Here is a 15899-nt window from a genome sequence, read left to right as displayed (position 1 = left end):
CCTCAGCCTCCTGGGTTCAAACTATCCTTCTGCCTCAGCCTCTGAAGTATCCATGACTACCCATGTGCACCACCACCCAGCTGATTTTTCAAATTTTTTCTAGAGATGGGTGTCTCACTATGTTGCCCAGGCCTGATCTCAAACTCCTGGGCTCAAGTGATCCTTCCTTAGCCTTCCAAAGTGCTGGGATTATAGGCATGAGCCACTGTACACGGCCAGAATGAGTATTTACTATGTCTCTGTAGAGGTTTCCTAATTGACTAACAAAGAAGGAGCACCTAAGGAGAGAAACTAAGGCTTGCTTTATGTAATTCAGTTATTAGAGGAATGAGGGAGAGAATTAGATATTTGTCAAGCATTATACTGAAAAGGAAGGAGAATATGGAAGAATAGGAGTGATTTCATTTAGTGAACCAAAGCGATTGTTTGCAAATCTGACTGAGAACATCAGAATTACTTAGAGAATTTTTCAGCAATGTGAAATTCTTTGCCCCTGGAGATTCTGCTTTAGTGGATCCATCTTACAGCATAGATTAATCATAATTGGTTGATGTAACTATTCCCCTTGCATGAAATATTTAGATTTTCTCCATATTTGTTGTCACTTCCTTCCTCCTAAATCTTTACTGTTCTTCATAGCCTCAAAGATTGAATCTAAACCCCCAACCCCACTTCCCCTCCCGAGCTCTTCCACGTGTATCTCTTCCCATCTTTCCAACCTTCTCAGAATATGGGTTTGCATTTCTTTTTAAATAATTGGGGCAGTTATTGCAAGAATAAGTGTACATGCATCATAAACATATGAAAACTGTTCACCCTTAAGAGTAATCAAATTAGAGCAAGTTAGAATCCTGAGCTATTCTTTCTTGTTGCAATCAATTGGCAAAGATGAGAATAATTTATTTCGGCATGGGTGCGCTGTAAAAGTCACCCTCCTACACCGCTCTTGAGAATGTGAATTGGTAAAGACCTTTCTGGAAAGCAGTTTGGCATTGTGCATCAAGAGCTTTGAAATCATTCATGTTCTATGATCCAGTTCTGTCACTGGGAAACTATCCTAAAGAAATAGTAGACATAGAAACAAAGATCTGCAATGGTGTTCATGACACTGAACTTCACAAAAAGTTGGAAGAAATCTAAATATCCCAAAATAGAGAAGTTGTTAAGCAAAGAATCACATTTACAAAGGATGGAGTATCATTCATTCAAAATTTGGTGGTAAAATATATATAACATAAAATTTACCATTTTAACCATTTTAAGTGTACAGTTTAGTGGCATTAAGTACATTCATATTGTTATGCAACTATCATCACCATCCATCCACAGAAAATTTTTTTATCTTGCACAGCTAAAACTCTGTATCTGTTAGACAACAACTTCCCATTCTCTCCTTCCCCTGACCCTAGGCACCATCGTTTTCTGTCTTTCTATAAATCTCTCTGAATTTGACTACTGTAAGTACCTCACATAAGTGGTGTCATATTTGGTTTGGGTTTTGTGTGTGTGTGTGTGTGGCTGTCTTATTTTGCTAAGTGTAAGGCCCTCAAATCTTCCTCCGTGTTGTAGCATGTGTCTGAATTTCCTTCCTTTGTAAGGTTGAATAATAACTGTGTTGTGTGTTTATACCACATTTTGTTTATCCATTCATCTCTTGATGGACATTTAAATTGTTGCCAACTTTTTTGGCTATTGTAAATGATGCTACTTTAAACATTGGTGTATAAATATCTCTTTAAGGTTCTACTTTCAATTATTTTAAGTATATGCCCAGAAGAAAATTGTGGTTTTGAAAAATGTTTAATAGTAACATGCATCATGATATTTCATCAGTTAAACAGCAGATCATAAAAATAGTGTGATTCTCTTTTCTTGGGAAAAAAAATATGTGCGTGGTAAAAGGACTGGAAAAACACAGTTAGAACTTGGGGTTCTTTTATTTTGTTCCCGAGTTTTCTATTATAAGAAGATATGTACACAAATAAGTAGTTTGAATTGGAGGGTTATACCCCCACCAGCAGATCACAACAGCAGGGTGATTCAGCATTAGTTTCTTCACATGCTGTCCTGCTTTGTCTCTGAGTTATTTTATGAGTGTTAATTTCAGAAATATCCCTAGAGATAAAAAACACCATGAAATTCTAATTTAATTACCTTTGTGTCTCATAGAAAGAATCACAGCTGTTATATCACAACAATGAAAAATAGCAAGAACTTGACTTGAGCTCAGTGTCGTCTTTGTTGGAAAGTAGATATTCCAGCTAGAAATAATCAGTTCAAAAATATTTTCTTTATTTTTGATTTCTGTTGAACATATCAGTGCAGATGTGAAAAGTGAAAAGCCTTTTTTGTGAAGACTTCACTCACTCTATAATCAAGGACTTAACTGCTTTTAAGCTAGTTTGCAATCAGGTGAAAAATACAGTACTAATCATAAGGCAATTCTTGAACAGAAACCTATTGCTTTGAAAGCTTGAAAGAAAAGTTTTCAACTTTTAAATGAAATAATGAATTAAATAATGCAAATTATTTGCCCCCTTTTGGCTGGGTGCGGTGGCTCATGCCTGTAATCCCAGCACTTTGGGAGGCCGAGGTGTGTGGATCACCTGAGGTCAGGAGTTCGAGACCAGTCTGACCAACATGGTGAACCCCCATCTCTACTAAAAATACAAAAATTACCTGGGTGTGGTGGCGCATGCCTGTAGTCACAGCTACTCGGGAGGCTGAGGTAGGAGAATCACTTGAACCTGGGAGGCGGCGGTTACAGTGAGCCAAGATTGCGCCATTGCACTCTAGCCTGGGTGACAGAGTGAGACTTCATCTCAAAAAAAAAAAAAAAATTATTTGCCCCTTTCAACAAATATTTAGTGCTAAAATTAAAAAAAAAAAAAATCAACAGGAGTGGAAATAACTTCGTATGGTTACTCAAAGATAGGCACTAAATTTCTCTTAAGATGTAAATGTGTAGTTCCCTAAGATTTATTTCCTTCTTAAAGTCTTATCTAATTCAGCTTCATCCTTTTATTTATCTATCTTTATAGATAGTTTTGCACTTTTAATCATTGTTTATAGGTTTCTTTATGGATAGACTTACATATTGTTCATATTTACGTATCCTCTTGCTAAACTGTAACATTCTCAACAATATAAAACTCTTGTTTGGTGTGTTTTTATGGGTGCATTTCAGCAGTATTGCCATGTAAGTCTTTTTGAAGTATAAGTCTTTTGTTTTATGAGACTGATCAAATAGATTGTGAAAAACACCGTTCTTTTTAGAATATATCAGTATCTGTTTCTGTTGTATATAGAATACAAGCCTTATCCTTAATATAAAAGCAATTCTCTCATTTATTTCTCATTTTTATTTTTCCTGTTTCATTCAACTCCCTTTTATTAAAAACAAACAAAAAAAATTCCCAGAAATCAATGAAAAGGAACTACAAAAATTGTTAGTATAAACCAAAGGGTAGGCAGAGCCATACAAAGAAAAGGGCCTAGGCTTTGGAATCCAGCAGAACTGGGTAGAGTTCCTGCTTGACCACTTCCTCACTGCATAACTTAATATTCCTGTGCTTCAATTTTCTTGTTGACAAGGAATTCCCCCTACTTTAAAGAGTTGTCAGAATTAGAAGTATTATGCCTGAAATGTCTCATTCAGTGCCTTGTACCTAGTAGGTGCTCAGTAATCAGAGGCAGCTACTATTGATTCTTTTACCATTTGATGTTAATCACAGCTTTCTTTGATAGAGACTATAATCTATGCTGTTGTATTATTGTTAGAAATACACTGTCCTCATTTGTAGGAAGACTAAATATTCCCACCCATGACAACAGACTTGGTTGTGTGTCTTGATTGATGTGTATTCTGAGCAGAAGCTTTGAGAGCAATTTTGTGATTGTACCACATGTACTTTTTCCTTGGCCATTCCCACAAGAAGGCTGCTCCTTCAGGCTGGATCCCAGATGGAAGACAATGTGGAGCAGAGCTGAACCATGACACAGAGTTCATGACACAGATATGTAGCATGAACAGGAGTTGCAAGCCACTGGGATTCGCAAGTTGTTTGATACTGTGACACTCTTACCCTAAAATATCTGAGACAGCATCTTCAGTTAAAATGGATATCATCATTATTTTAACATCTACATTTGTAAAATCAAGTTTGAGTCTTAGAAAAACAAACAAAATGAGCCGGGTTCAGTGGCTCATGCCTGTAATTCCAGCACCTTGGGAGGCTAAGGCAGGTGGATCACAAGGTCAGGAGTTCGAGACCAGCCTGACCACCATGGTGAAACCCCCATCTCTACTAAAAATACAAAAATTAGCCAGGCGTGGTGGCACGCACCTGTAATCCCAGCTACTCAGGAGGCTGAGGCAGGAGAATGGCTTGAATCCGGGAGGCAGAGGTTGCAGTGAGCTGAGATCGCACCACTGAACTCCAGCCTGGGTGACAGAGCGAGATTCCATCTCAAAAAAAAAAAAAAAAAATTGAAAAATTAACAAAATGATAAAATATATATGAAAATTAACACAAAGAAACTAGAGAATGTAAATATGGCAATAATAAGGATCAACATGCTTGCTATGACTGAGCTTCAAGCCAATATGCTTTTTAGTAATAGAGTGAAAAAAAATCATATACCGATTATTCAGAGGAAGCTAAACTCTCCCTCACAGTAAATTAAAGGAATTTCTCATGACAGACCCTGTGTAAATAAAATCTACATAAACAACAATCAATCAATAAAAGCTATATAAACAACATCATCAATATTTTTATTGAAGTTTTGGACTCCAGTAACATTAAGATGTAACACAGTGAATAATGTAACACAGTGAAAGTTATATCCTATTCACTTGTTTAAGGTGGTCCAAGGATGTAGTTTCTAGTAATATGGTTTTATCAAGATCAGAGTTGAGATCACTAACGAAAGTTAAAAGATTATTTGTATCTTGTATGAGCTGACGTATTTACCAGTAATCTCAGCCTGGTTCTTGGTAGGAGGTGGATGCATTCTTTCTTCATTTCACAAGTATTTCATAATCACCTGCAGCATGTCAGGTATTCTGATTATTCAAGTACCAGAGATTCATTGGTCAGCAAGGTTGAGAAGGTTCCTGCTCTTACAGAGCTTACATTCTCTTGGAGCAGATAGACAATAAAAAGAAGAATTTCAGATTATTATAAATTCTGTTAACAGATATGGAGCTATTCAGAGTTTCCATTTTTTCTTGTGTCATGCTTACATGTGATTTTAAGAAATTTTTTCATTTTACCCGTGTTGTTATATTTATTGGCATAAAGTTGTTCAAAATGTCCTTTACTTTGCTTTTAATGCTCATATCATCTGTACTGATGCCCCTCTTTTTGTTTATGAGGGCTTAGCAGTAATTTTTGTTTCTCTCTGTTTCATGAGAAGTCTGCCTAGGAGTTTATCAATTTTATTAATCTTTGCAAAGAACCACATTTTGACACTATTTTCTTTATTGCATGTTTGCTTTTTATTTCACTGACTTCAGCTCTTTTCTTTATTATACCCTTCCTTCTACTTTGAAGATGATACGCTGTTCGTTTACTAGATGGAAGCTTGGAGCATTGATTTTTCAACCTTGCTCCTTTTCCAATGTCTACATTTAAAGGTATAATTTGTTCTGCATCCCAGACATTTTATCTATTAGACTTTCATTACTTCATATATAACAACATATATATATAGTTCAGTTTAAATACCTTCTAATTTTCAGTATGATTTCTTCTTTGACCTTTGGGTTATGAACTGAGTTGCCCAATTTCCAAATATATCTTTCTTTATTGTTCTGTGGTTTAATTCTATTGTGGTGAGAGAACACATTTTTCATTATTTCAGTCCTTTGAAATTTGTTGAGAAGGACTTTATGGCCCAGAATATGGTACACAGTTGTTAGGTGTAGTGTTCCATGTAAGTCAGTTAGATTAACTTGGCTAATAATGTTATTCAAATCTATATCCTCACTGATAATTTTTGTCTATTTGTTTGATCATCACTGAGAGTGTTTTAAGATCTCTACCTGTGATTGTAGATTTGTATGTCTGCTTTTTTAGTTCTGTCCATTTTTTCTGTATATATTTTGAAACCATACTATTAGGTACATTTGGGACTATTACATGTTCCTATTGAATTTACCTCTTTATCATTATGAAACGTTCCTTTTTTCTCTTATAATTTTTATCTTAAAGACAATTTTGTCTGATATTAACCTATAATAACATTTATTTAATATTTGGATGATACATCTTTATGCATCGTTTCACTTTCAACCTACCTGTGTCCTAATACTTGTTAAGTATCTTTTCTATATAAAATGCTTGGGACCAGAAGTGTTTTGGATTTTTTATATTTTTGAATTTGGGAATATTTGCATTATAATTGCCAGTTGAGCATCCCTAATCTGAAAATTGGAAATCAGAAATGCTGCAATGAGCATTTCCTTTGAGCATCACATCAGCACTCAAAAAGTTTTGGATTTTGGAACATTTTAGATTTCAAGTTTTTGGATTAGGGTTACTCAACTTGTATTTACAGTGTGCCTTTTAAAAATGAATATAATTGCGTTTTTTTGCTGTTATTGTTCAGTTCAATTTGAAAAATCTCTTTTATTAGGAATGATTAGATCATTTACATTTAATGTGGTAACTGATAGTTGGGGTTATATCAATAGTATTGACTATTTGTCTTATTTATTTTGTATTTGTCTTACATGTTTTTTGTTCCTTTAGTCCTCAATTCTTGCTTTATTTTTATTAACTTAGTATTACATTTTCTGCTACATTAGCACTGTAGTAATAGTTTTCATATTATTCTTTGAGTATTCCCTAGAGATTACAACCTGCATCCTTTACTTTTATAGTCTACCTTATATTTTGTATTTTACTGCTTCCTGAACAAGGAAAGAAACTTGGAGCAGTTTAAATAATCAATAGATTTTAAATAATTTTTATATTTTAGATCTTGTCACATATTTACTCTTTCCAATGCTCTTTCTTTCTGAAGTTCAGTGCTTCCAAATGAAATCATTTTCCTTTAATCTGAAGCACTTTTAGTATTTTTTTATAGTTCAGATCTGCTGGCAACTAGTTCCCAGTTTTTGTCTGAAAATATCTTTTTTAGGCTTTTTTTTTTTCTTTTATTACTCTAAAGATGTCGCTACGTTGTATTCTGGCTTCCAGAGTTTGTATGGCAAAGTCTACTGTCAATTTTATTGCTCCTTTGAAAGTAATGTATCTTTTTTCTCTGGCTGATTTTAAAAGATTTTCCACTGTGTTTTTGGATTTTGGTAACATGTTTTGGCATTTAGACTATAATTATCTTATTTTATCCTGCATGAGTTTTGCTGAGCTTCTTGGATCTGTGGGTTGATGTTTTCATCAGTTTTGAAATGTTTTTATCCATTATATCTCACATATTTCTTGTGCTCCATATTCTTTTTCTTCTCTTTCCGGGGCTACAGTGATACATAGGTTAGACCATTTAACTGTGTCTCCTCTGTTTCTTATGCTTTATTGTGTGTGTGTGTGTGTTTTCTTTCTTTTTTCTTTTTTTTTCTATATCTCTGCTTCAGTTTAGATACCTTCTATTGACATAGAAGGTAGTTCACCAAAACTGTTTTTCCACTTTGTTGAATTAACTTGTAAGCCCATACACTGAATTCTTGTTTTCAGGTATTGTATGTTTTGGTGCTAGATTATGTGATTTCTTTGATTCTGATTCTCTTTTGAAGTTGTTTGTATCTTTTATCCATTTTATCTTTTTCTCTATATTCTTTACCATATTTGTCATAATTATCTTAAAGTCCTTGTCTATAAACTCCAGTATCCGAATTATCTGTAGGTCAGCTTTTCTTGTCTGTGTTTGCTCTTGTTTATTGGTCACAACTTCCTGGCTCTTTGCATGTCTCATATTTCTCTATTGTATCCCAGACATTTTGTATTAAAAAATTATTGAGACTTGGAGATGATTTTATTTTCACTCACAGAGATTTTCCCTTTCCTCTGTTAGCCAGATAGGGTAAGAAGCTGATTACCTCAACAAATGCAGTTGAGTTGGGTTGGGTCTAGGTTTTTATTTTCATTGACCTAGTCTGTTTCTATTTTATCTCTGCTTGTTAGCTGTGACCCTCTTGAACTTCTAATTGATAGGCAGGCAGATTTCTATCTTCTTATCCATTAAATACTGTGGGATATTTCATATCTGTCCTTAGGAGTTTTGTGTTTAGCTCTTTATTCTCCACAATTTGATAGATTTCTTTTTTCTTTTTCTTTTTTCTTTCTTGATTTTATTATTATTATTTTTTTGAGACAGTCTTTCTCTGTTGCCCAGGAGGGCAGTGGTATAATCTTGGCTCACTGCAACCTCCACCTCCAGGGTTCAAGTGATTTGCCTGCCTCAGCCTTCCAAGTAGCTGGGACTAGGGGCACACACCACCATGCCTGGCTAATTTTTATATTTTTAGTAGAAATAGGATTTCACCATGTTGTCCAGGCTGGTCTTGAACTCCTGACCTCAAGTGATCCACCTACCTTGGCCTCCCAAAGGGCTGGGAGCCAGTGTGCCCAGCCCAAAATGTGGTAAATTTCTTAAAGGGGAGACTTTTTTCCTATGGTTGTTGTAGACTCCTTTCCCTAGTGGGACTTTTCTCCTAAACACTCAGGAGATTTCACTCTGTCATCCCAGCTCTACTCCACGCCCTAGCCTCCTGTACAACTCAGCATTCAACGAATGTCCTGTGAAGAAAACAGCCACACATTTGGGACTCTTCCAGGTTTCATTCTGTCATGCCAAACCACGCAATTATCAAGAAATCCACTAGTTTTTCTTTTCCTTGGTAAAGTTTAAAATAGACAGAGTTTTTCTGCCCATGCCAAGCCCAAGCCTTAATCTTAGGATCAGAATCAGCAAATGCCCCCATGAAAGACAACGGCAATTCAGCTCATCTTGGAAGGCCACTTCCCTCTTTGGAATTTATTTCAGTGATTTTTTTGTTGCTTCCATAGATCTCCAGTGTCCGCAAAAATGTGTTTTTGATATGTGTTCTTATTTCCCCCTAGTTACTGAAGCAGGAGTGATGGCTCCCAAGTAGACGACTACGTCTTACTTGGAAACACAAGTTTTCCCCCTCACATTTAATATTTGTCCACAATATAAATGGCTATGTAGGTTCCCAACATTTGTATAATATTTTGTTCCATATTATACTTTATAGTATTATTGGACATTTAGAGTAATTTTTCATCTTGTAACAAATGCCCTTGTAATGAAACTTCTGATTACATGTTTAATATTTTTTCATGGTATAAATTTGCAAATGTATAATTGTTTTGTTAAGAGGTATACATAGTTTTAAAAAATTTCTATAGTTGGCCGGGTGCAGTGGCTCACACCTGTAATTCCAGCACTTTGGGAGGCCAAGGTGGGCGGATCATCTGAGGTCTGGAGTTCAAGATCAGCCTGACGAACATGGAGAAACCCTGTCTCTACTGAAAAAAAAAAAAACCCAAAAATTTAGCCGGGCATGGTGGCACATGCCTGTAATCCCAGCTACTCGGGAAGCTGAGGCAGGAGAATTGCTTGACCCCTGGAGGCAGAGGTTGCAGTGAGCTGAGATAGTGTCATTGTACTCCAGCCTGGGCAACAAGAGCGAAACTCCATCTCAAAAAAACAAACAAACAAAAATTCTATAGTTTTGATATTGGCAATTTTCTGCCAAGAATACTGTACTTCTTTGCTTTTACAGTATGGGAGAATTCCCACTTCCTGCAGTGGTATACTAATGATATATGACAGGATTTTATTTCTTTTGTAATATACCTACATGCTCTTTTAAGCTCCAGAAAACATTAAGACTTTTTCCTCAATACGGTATTCAATTTAGTCTCATGGATGGAGGGGAGCTTGAGAAAAATGTGAATTATTAATTTTATTGGTATTTATATTTTCATTTAAAATACAAAAATATATATTGTTTGTGGCAACAGAAAAACAGATATAAACCCAAATATTCATTTGGGTTGGTTCTGGCACATAGGAGATATTCGCCGATATTTATTGATTGATTTTGATATGCCTTCATTTTTGCCTCTTCCTTTTCATATCTTTAAGAGAGACTTTTCATGTTCTTTGGTTTCAGGGAAAATGCAATAATGTATTTAATGAAAAATATTATGTATCTTGATATGAATTGGTAGAAAGGGAAGTGTCTACTTCTTTCTTCTCCTAAATCCTTTTTGTTGGGACACTATACTTGCCTCTGAACAAAGACAAAGAACTTTGAGACTTATGTTAGTCTAAGACTTGTAAGTTGACCTGTAAGTTGTGACTTGCCTTGATATAGTGTTGAGTATCTGTAGTCTAGGTGTATATACTTTCATTTTAGAATGGAAACATGTATACTTCTGGAAACATTAAAATATGCTTTTTAATCACCTATAGTGATGCAGTGGTACTTTTTTTTATTCCATAGGTACATAACTATCAGAGCCAACTAGTTAAGATTCATAGTTATTTTTGCTTCCATTCAGAGATGCTTGTTCTACTTAAAGAGCAAGACCTTTAAAAAAGAGACATGGTCCTCAACATTCAGAAAAATGTATTTTTTGTTTTCATTTGATGTTTAATTTATTTTAAATTATGGAAAATTTTGAGTATGTATAAAAGCCAAGAATATACACGTATTGTGCCTACAGTATACACTATTGTACCTATCACTATGTTTAGTATTCCTGTCTTTTATTTACACAGTTATGACTTAGGTGAGAATGCTTTTATCTTGGAATTGTAATGTATTTCTTCCCACATAACCTTTTTTGGTATCATCAAATGGTCATTTGTTAGATATTTAGTTCTTATATTTTCTTCAGCATGATTTTTTTAAACATAAAAGTTTCATTTTTCATGCATTGGCCTCAGGCAGTTCCTCTTAGTCACTAGGGCATTTATTTTATTTTTCTGATTTTACATACCCCTAAGTGAAATTATATTGACTATCATTGCCTGTTTAATGATGCATGTAAGGAAACCCTTAAATGTATCCTAGGAAGTATTACCTTGAAAATAAAGTAAATATCCAAACACTGAAGTCCTTTTAAATATTGAAGTGTTTTCAAAGGTTGATACTCAGTTTTATGCATATTCAGAAAAGTCTTTTTATAACTCTCTGAGCCAAAATTAGTATGTAGAGACACAATCTCTGCTTTTCTTAATTTCATCCTATAATTGACATTATTTCATTTTTATATCATTCTTATGGAATTGATCATTTCAGTATGTTACCTCCTCAGTGCTCTGTATATTTTTAAGAGTTTTTAAAAACTACTTTAAAAAATATGTGCAGGGTTCTCATTTTTAAATGTTTATTGCACACACACACACACACACACACACACACACACACCCTGAATGATGGCTTCCAAGTAGACGGCTACATTTTACTTGGAAACACTAGTTTTCTTCTGACTTTTAACATGCTTCCACAACATAAATGACTACATTGCTTTCTAACATTTGGAATATATGTTATTTCATATTACACTGTATAATATTGGATATTTAGGGTAATTTTTCATCTCGTAACAAGTGCCCTTGTAACTAAATTTTCACATTCACATACTTCTGGTAGATGATTGAAGACAGGATTTTTTAAAAGACTAGGGTTACTAGGTAGGTTGAGAGTGAGCTAAGTGGGGGAAAGCAATAGAACTGTGGACAAAGATAAGCAGTTTCTGAAGCGTTAAGTGCTAATAACACACCAGATTCTGGGGTGAAGGCCAGTGCAATATTTTTACTTGCTCAGGCATTGGAGTTATACAAACAGAAGCTATTACACACCCAGGGTTTCATGATTGAGAAAGTTAACTTGTACATTTGTGGTTTTTTATAGGTTCAAAAAGGCATTTGAATCTGAGCCAACACTACAGTCAGGAATTAATTATGCGGTCCTCCTCCTGGCAGCTGGGCACCAGTTTGAATCTTCCTTTGAGCTCCGGAAAGTTGGTAATTATAACTTGATATTTTACATGGAAATCAAGAAACTAGACCCAACTTGGTGCAAAGAAAAAGAATCCTGAATAGATAAATTTTTTGCTTTCTGTCTTTTCATACTTCCTAAAGATAAAAAAAAAAAGGCTTATTATATCTCCTTGTTTAGTATTTCATACTATTGTACAGAATCCTGATATTAGGACATAATTCAGTTTTTAGTTTTTCTTACCTGTCTCTAAAAGCCCCCCTGGTTAATATTCTAGCTCAAACTAATATTGAGGATATGAGTTCCGCATTCAGCCCCTAACTCCCAAATAATGTTAGTGTTTTGTGAGACATCAGGAATATTTCCTATTTTAGATTGTGCTTTCGTGGTGCTTTTCTTCAAAAACTTCTGCTATTTCCTTTATCTGTTTCTCAAGCACACCTGTCTCTATGATTTCACTGGTGTTGGGGGAAGAGCCTCCCAAAGCACCAGGAGCAATAGGTTAAGCAAATGGTGGTCTTGGTAGGAACTATGCTCCTAAGACCGTCTTTGAACCATAGCCATCGACAGAATGTGCTTTTGTCCCTTTTATCTGTAGACATTATCTCATCTGCTGCCTTTCCCTGGGGATTTAAAGAAGTTAGGGCATCTTAGTGAACAAATTTCGAGTGATTTTCTTGGTTTTGGCTTTGCTCACATTTTTAAAAGATTCTGGATACTGGAATCCTGTCTATGGGAATCGTATTTTGCTCTGTTGGGTGTCTAACCATCTCCTTTCAGAGAACCTTTCCAACTCTTTTAGGAGTTACTACCGACATAGAAATATTCAGTCTTATTTTTCATAGGGAAAAAATAACACGTTCAGCTTAGTGAAGCTATGAATTGTAGAAAAATTCTTTTCTTCAAAATTAAAAAAAATATTTATTTTTAGAGACCAAGTCTCACTCTGTCACCCAGGCAAGAGTGCAGTGGTGTGATCATAGCTCACTGCAGCCTCGAATTCTTAAGCTCAAGCGATCCTCCCACTTTGGCCTCCCAAGAAGCTGGGACTGTAGGTGTGCACTGACACACCTGGCTAATTAAAAAAAACCTTTTTTTATAGCGACGTGGCCACACTGTGTTGCCCAGGTTGGTCTTGAACTCCTGGCTTCAAGCAGTTCTGCTGCAGCCTCCCAAAGTACTGGTATTACAGGCGTGAGCCACCGCACCTGGCCCACTTTAACTGGAGAATTTCTTTTTACTTTTCTTAAAGAGAAATTAAAGTCTATTAAATCCTAGACTTAATAAAAAACAACATTATTTTGGAAGAGCTCATATCTATATGTAATGTTCTGGAGAATCTTTGAAGCTAACTAAAGTCAGAATGTTTTTTTGTTTATGTTTTTAAATGCCCAGACTAAAAGAATGATAAAATATTTATTACTGTGGGATGGCAGTGGTATTAAAGGCAGAAAGGTGTGTTTGAAATAATTCTTTTTTTGTTGTTTTCTTTTGAGACATCTCACTCTGCTGCTCAGGGCACAATGGCACAATCACAGCTCACTGCAGCCTTCACCCCCAAGACTTAGGTGATCCTCCCACCTCAGCCTCCCGGGTAGCTAAGGCTACAGGCATGTACCACCACACTGGGATAATTTTTTCGTATTTTTTGTAAAGATGAGGTTTTGCCATGTTGCCCAGGCTGGCTTAGATTGTGCTTTCCTGGTGCTTTTTTCAAAAACCTGTGCTATTTTATTTATTTATTTATTTTTAAGGCTAGGTCTCACTCTGTCACCCAGGCCAGAGTGCACTGGCATGATCATGGCTCCCTGCAATCTCAACCTCCTGAGCTCAAGAGATCCTTCCACCTGGGTCTCCCAAGGTGCTAGGATTACAGGTTTGAGCCACCTTGCCCAGCCTGAAATAACTCTTTTGATTGGTTCAATGAAATCAGAGAAGGTACATTGCAATTTGTACTTTTCAGAAATTATAATAAAATTTTGTGTCTAAGACTAAATTAAAAACTCTATACTAGCCAAAACCCCTATATCAGTGTTCTAAAAATATTTTTATTGCTCTTTTGTTGCTTTTTTCATTGTTTTTATTGATATACAATAGATAGATATTTTTTCAGTATATATGTTCTATTTTGGTACAGTCATACATTTATTGTTCTGTTCTTTAACTCAAGGTGAGGTTTTGTTGAAGCCTCTAAATTATTGCAGGAATTGACACTGATTTGCGTATGTAGGCAGAGCAATGACAATGGTTTGAAAATGTACTTATTCTCAATTTCATTTTGAAGGTAAATACTTATTAAGATGGTCAGAACTCTGAGGTCTGAGGAAGTGTGATTAATATGTAAAAGAAACATGTTAATTTTTTTCAGGAAGAACTCACTTGTAATACATGTTGAACAAACATTTAAAAACATATAAAGTTAGTTTAAAATTTTAGAAATTGCATAACATATACAGACTTAAAATATGGCCTAACAGTGAATTTTTAGCTATCGTGAGAACTGTTTTAGGCTTCTAAAATACTGTGATATGCGTTCTAAATTGTATTGTCCTTCAATAATGAAAACATAGTTAAAACTCAAATTATACTGATCAACATAGATTGAGCTAAAGTTAATTTTTATATGGTAAGAGGATTAAATGGATTTTCAAGGAAAGACAGGTTGGCTAAATAAATTGGTAGTTTAATATAATAATGATGTTAATTGATAGTATATAATAAAAATGAGACAACATACTTGGCATATTTTAAAGATACGTTTAGTTTCATTCTTTCTTTAAATTCTCCAATCAGCTTTTCCAGTAATTTATATCTCCCATTCCTCCTGTTGGCCTCTGCAAACATACAAGTTATTCTGAATTATTGAGTTCTTATACTAATTAGACTTTTACTTATGAAATCCCTTCTTTAGATGCTTTTTGAAATTTTGATTTATTTATAAAGGGTAAACAATTAAAAATTAAGATGAGCCCTCAATATGAAGCTAAATGTATTATCTTAAGATCTCAAATGTAATACAGAAATGATTCTTAACTGTCATGCTCTGTTGCCCAAAGACTCTTAATTCTAGTTGTGTGTTTGTTTGTGATTATGACTAATTGCTTCATGGATCTGTGTTTTACTTTTCCAGTTTTTGAAGAATCACTGATGCTTAGGCTATTTAGAGCTAGGATTTAAAAACACAGAGCCATATCCTACATCTTCCTGTTTTCACCTTCACAAGCCTTAAAAATAATATTCGAACTTTAGCTAAATACAAGATGATGCTTCCATCTTCTGTGGAATTTTCCCACTGTGAGACATTTTATGGGTGAGAGTCAGACTTAGAGGTTTGAGTCTCCAACAGTAATGATGATATAGTAAAAGAACACTATGTTTAGAATTCAGACAAACCACTATTTAAATATCATTTTCAGTAAGCGTTAAAAAATATTGAATATAAAATATATATTACTATACATAAAAATCCATGAGTCAATAGAGATAATCAAGGAAAAATAATCAAAACAAAATCTATCACCAACCACTGAAAAACTCCTTTGTCACCTATGGAAGTGACCAACTTTTCAGAAAATTAGAAGTTATAAGGAAAGAAGTAAGTACATTTCCTTCCTCTTTCAGAAATACTGTAGTTCATCCCATTGATGAAATATAGCTCTTCTTAGGCTGGGCGTGGTGGCTCACACCTGTCATCCCAGCACTTTGGGAGACCAAGGAGGGTGGATCACCTGAGGTCAGGAGTTCAAGACCAGCCTGAATAACATGATGAATACCTGTTTCTACTAAAATTACAAAATTAGCTGGGTGTGGTGGCACGCTTCTGTAATTCCAGCTACCTGGGAGACTGAGGCAAAAGAATCTCTTGAACCCGGGAGATAGAAGTTACAGTGAGCCAAGA

General features: G+C 35.0%; 1 protein-coding gene across 6 annotated transcripts in view; it reads left to right on the top strand.

Annotated features, from left to right (window-relative positions):
• The window catches only part of MAP3K5 (mitogen-activated protein kinase kinase kinase 5), a 242259-nt gene that overhangs the window by 116930 nt on the left and 109430 nt on the right, over nt 1–15899 (top strand). For all 6 annotated transcript variants that reach the window (XM_077999454.1, XM_077999452.1, XM_077999455.1 and 3 more), the window contains one exon: nt 11915–12027. In XM_077999454.1, the coding sequence (XP_077855580.1) occupies nt 11915–12027 (113 nt within the window). The remainder of the gene's footprint in view (nt 1–11914; nt 12028–15899) is intronic.

This window comes from Macaca mulatta, chromosome 4, assembly GCF_049350105.2.
Source record: "Macaca mulatta isolate MMU2019108-1 chromosome 4, T2T-MMU8v2.0, whole genome shotgun sequence".
NCBI classification, from domain to species: domain Eukaryota; kingdom Metazoa; phylum Chordata; class Mammalia; order Primates; family Cercopithecidae; genus Macaca; species Macaca mulatta.
Note: the sequence above shows the minus strand (reverse complement) of the source record. Positions and strands in the feature narration are given on the sequence as shown.